Raw genomic sequence first — 4,578 nt, 5'->3', positions numbered from 1 at the left:
TGCTATGTCAATTAGCACTGCATTGTTCATATACTTTATTTATTACCTGGAGATGACTTGACAAACACAAATAAACCATATATTGTCGCAATCATATGTTTAATGTCTTCATGTTTCCAAACGTTTCTCTTTTTCTGTGAAAACAACTGGTTTCATACAGCGATAGCTGGAGCGAACACACTTGCCCGAAAAAGTGCGGGGGACGTATTTACGTGATATTAAAAGTGGGGGGGACATGTCCCCCGCGTAATCTAGGCCCCTGATTTTAACTGTAGTGTGTTTTTGAATTTTACTTTTACAGTTAATGCATTTTAAATGTTCAGAATCGCAACTTCACTTAGATTTTTTTTAAAATTATCCTGTGCAATGACTTTCATGCTTAAAAGTGTGGTTTAAGTGACTAACTACTTCATGTGTATGAACTGTATCTTTACCTGGAAATAAGGTGAAAAGCACAGCCTTACATTATAGGCTTTTTAATTAGTTTTGGTGTTAAAGTCAAAGTTTTTATTTATTTATATTTTATTGGTCTTTTATTGCAGGTGGCTTGTATTGGCTGTTGCCATGGTCCGGTATTACCTTCAGAAAGGCACCCATAAAGGCTTGTACAGAAATATAGCCAGGACACTTAAATTTTTCCAGACATTTGCACTACTAGAGGTAAGATCAGCTGCCTTTAACCCCCATTGTGATATAAACATGCACTTTATTTTACTCCAATTTTGCAGTATCATTTTGGGTTAATCATTGGGAGAACATTTTATTTAGTTAGTTAGTTATTTTATAAATGTTGGAGTTCCTCACTCTACATATTAAAATAATTTTTATTTAAAAAATTAGCAACTTAATCCTCACACAAAGGGACTTTGGCATTTATGATCACATAATCTTGAGTGGTGCATCCTTATCGTTCATTCTGAAAAATGATTTTTTTTTTTTTTTTTTTAGAAAAATGTCTTAACCTGGGATGTAAACCCAATGAGAAATATTGTGTTTTTAGCCCCACACAAAAGACACAGATACATTCAAATAAATATGACACAGAGATTTGACTCTGTCTTTTTTTTTTTTTTTTGCTACAACATTTTGCTACATCTAAACAGCTACAAACATATATTTGGTTGCTCAAGTTAACATTCAAATTAAACAATGCCTCAACTATGTCAGGAAACTTTCTCACAGACACAATGTTAGCTTGTGTCCCAAAACCCAAAATAGTTAACACTTTGTTATCTAGCAAGCAAGCAAGCAATTTTTTTTTGTTATCTTTGTTTGGATTCGTCGAACGTTTAGATCCTTCAAAAATTAAGGTGCAGTAGCATTTGACTTTGTGTGGGTTATTGCAAATAGCCATATTTGTGACAGTAATACCATACACCCTTCAGAGTGTTCACTTTAAGTCCTCTGCCATTTAAAGAGAGCAGTGCATAGTAATGCTTACCTTTGAATGGTATTCAGCCTTCATTATGAGCTCTGTGGAAGTTTTAAATAAATGAAGCTGTGTGTATGAACACTCAACTCACTGTAAATTGTTGGACAAGTGAATTGCCTATCCAGTGGTTTGTGCAGTGCCACAAGTTCACCGCAGTGAATGTAAGTGTTATGTTAAGTGTGACCATTAGATGGTGCTTGTCATTCAAGCATTGTAACCTTACCTCTGAGTCAGCCTAGGCATATATAGAAGTAGATATAGAAGACGGACTGTTGTTTACTTCCAGTTGTACTGTTAGTGTGTTCTAAACTTATGGAATAAAGAATAAGGTTAATTCCATACCATAATCTCATATGAGCCTCACATTCAATATTACATATACATGCTGGTGATGTAGTATGGTCTGCATTTTTGTTGCTTTTACAATACTTTGTAAAAAATGAGGAACTGTTACCCGAAAGCAATATTATGAGGCAAATTACCCACAAATTGGCTAAAATATGGTGACTGAAATGTTATCAATGATATTTAATAATGTATGGGACTGGGTAAAAAGGCATGCAGCATCAAAACGGGTTCACTGAAGAGTTGTGTCTTTTAGCATGCTTGCATCTGTGTTCTGAATCTGTCTTCATTTATTGTGCTCATTCTTTTTATAAAGGAAATGTCCTTAGCTCATTACTTCTGTTTTTATTTCAGGTTGGACACTGTGCTATTGGTATGTACTGCATTTTAAAGTGTTATATAAGCATTTAATTCCAGATATATAAAGAGATTTCCAGGTGTTATTTTTGGTGTGCTAAAGGAATTGTGCGGACATCTGTAATTGTGACTGGGGTCCAAGTATGTTCTCGGATATTCATGGTTTGGTTTGTTACAAACAGCATCAGACAGGTCAGTGTGCATGTCAGTGTGAATTATGGTAACTATTCACTGTTAACCTGTGTACAAGCTCTAAATTGGCTTTTACATTTGACTATTTTTTCTTTCATTTGAAACATGCACTAAGATTCAGAATGAGGAGAGTGTGATCTTGTTCGTAGTAGTTTGGACGATTACAGAGATCACTCGCTACTCTTTCTACACTTTCAACTTGCTCAATCATCTGCCATACTTCATCAAGTGGGCCAGGTACAAATGTGGCATGTCACTACATTTAATTTCCCAACAGCAGAATTGCATGGCTTGTTTTCACTTGTTTACTCTGCATGGTGTGGTTTCAACATGTCTTATTTTTTACAGTACATTTCTCCACACAAAATCCATCTCTACAAGTGCTGCGCATTTGAAAACGCAACACATACCAGCAATTTTCCACCAATATAATAGCCCTATGATTCACACAGCCATATATCAGTATCAGTATTGTAATTTTACAGTTTTCTGTAAAATTAGTAGTAGTAGTAGTATTGCTAAATTTATAGTTTTTATTTGATTCCAGGTACTACTAGTACTTTTTTTTGCCATCCAGCTGGTCCTATTGCAAGAGGATAGTGATGACCAGAGCAGTGTTTTTTAGGGGTTCAACACATAGCACTGAAACCCTATTGTAATTGTTAGAATGGCCAAGGATCAGCAATCTCCATGTAAAACTGATTGTGCAGACCAAACCGTAAGTCATAGAGACTTGAAACTTGGAGGGATTATAGTACTCATACTGCCTACTGACCAAGGCTCACCCCAATCTGCCTGACTGGAGCGCTGCACTGATCAAAAGTACAAAATTGCTCATAACTCAGTCGCAGGCTCAAGTGTCTTATGTCGTTGGAATCCTTGGCTCACGCCAGACAAAACGGACATCTCAGATCTTCAGGTATTTTGAAGTTTTTGAAAAACATACTTTTGCGAACTAGTCCTAGGTTTTTCATTTGATAGGAACCAAAAGAGTGCAGAAAGATTCTCTGGAGAGTGAATATCAATAATTATAAAAACAAAAGTTGAACTTTCGACTCCGCGTCGCAAAGGGACACCAAAACGTTCGAAAGTGGCAGGGCCACTTTTAGTAAAATGCCTATAACTCCTGAACGGAACGAGATATCTTTGCCAAACTCAGAACACTCATGAGCTCAATCTGAGGTGATGGGGGGAAAAACACAGAGCTTGGCCACTCCATAGCACTATAAAATGTAAAAAACATAAAATGGCTATAACTGCTCAACCATTTGTCCTATCAACACGAAAATCGGTGTGCATCGTCTTGGTCCAAAGTGCCACAAGTGTTTATAAGGACATTTGCGTATCTCAAAAAACATGGCCGCCTTTGGCCGATGAAATTTGAGCACCTATTAGACAAGGTTAACGGAAGCCAATCGGAACAAAACTTGGTTAGCCTGTCTCTCAGGTCTGTGAGAAATTTGAAAGAAAGTGGCCACTGGGGGGCGATATCACATTTTTCAAGGTCATAAACGATTGTACATTGCGCGGTTTTTCGCACATATGCACAATATTCATATCATATGATAGGACTCCTCATTCCGGACAACTTTGCCTCTAGAACCACTGCTGTCAATCAAATCGTTTGTTAAACGATTGAGAAGATGTGAAAATAAAAAAAAAACTACTTTTGCAAACGAGTCCTAGGTTTTTCGCTCAATCTGGAGAAAGAAAAAAAAACAACAACTGCAGTACAATTCTAGGTCAATAATGTAGAAATAATAATATAAAAATGTTGAAATTTACCCTTTTGGAAGCTATAATGGGGTCATTTAGAAAATGGGCCCGTCCAAATTTACCCAAAATCCTATAAAGCCTAAAGGAAAACTCAAAACTTCATGAAAACTGGTAAGCACATGCGACAGGCGATTCTAAACAAGCATGCAAAGTTTTAGGGAGATGGTGCTATAACAGTCATAAACATCAAAAAACATCATATTTCTATGATAAATTACCTGGATTTGCCAAAAATGCTTTTTAAAAAATCATTAATTTAGGTGGTTACAAACTTACTAAATAATATGTAATATGTTTATATATAGTGTAAGAATGACAACATATCCACGTGTTCTAATCTACTAATAATAAAATGATAATCAAAAAACACTTTTTGAAGGAGTACTTACCAGAAATATTATTTACCAGAATTTATTTAGGAGGAAAATGTAAATGTGCATGCAGTATTTCTGAAAAAAAAAAAAAAAAAATCAATT

General features: G+C 35.7%; 1 protein-coding gene across 2 annotated transcripts in view; it reads left to right on the top strand.

The window, feature by feature from the left end:
• hacd1 (3-hydroxyacyl-CoA dehydratase 1) overlaps positions 1-4,578 on the top strand; it is a 46,120-nt gene that overhangs the window by 1,197 nt on the left and 40,345 nt on the right. For both annotated transcript variants that reach the window (XM_016540924.1, XM_016540925.1), the window contains exons 2-5: positions 543-660; positions 2,132-2,150; positions 2,238-2,326; positions 2,442-2,563. In XM_016540924.1, the coding sequence (XP_016396410.1) occupies positions 543-660; positions 2,132-2,150; positions 2,238-2,326; positions 2,442-2,563 (348 nt within the window). The remainder of the gene's footprint in view (positions 1-542; positions 661-2,131; positions 2,151-2,237; positions 2,327-2,441; positions 2,564-4,578) is intronic.

This window comes from Sinocyclocheilus rhinocerous, unplaced genomic scaffold (genome assembly GCF_001515625.1).
Source record: "Sinocyclocheilus rhinocerous isolate Xijiao unplaced genomic scaffold, SAMN03320098_v1.1 scaffold36, whole genome shotgun sequence".
In the NCBI taxonomy this organism is placed as follows: Eukaryota; Metazoa; Chordata; class Actinopteri; order Cypriniformes; family Cyprinidae; genus Sinocyclocheilus; species Sinocyclocheilus rhinocerous.
Note: the sequence above shows the minus strand (reverse complement) of the source record. Positions and strands in the feature narration are given on the sequence as shown.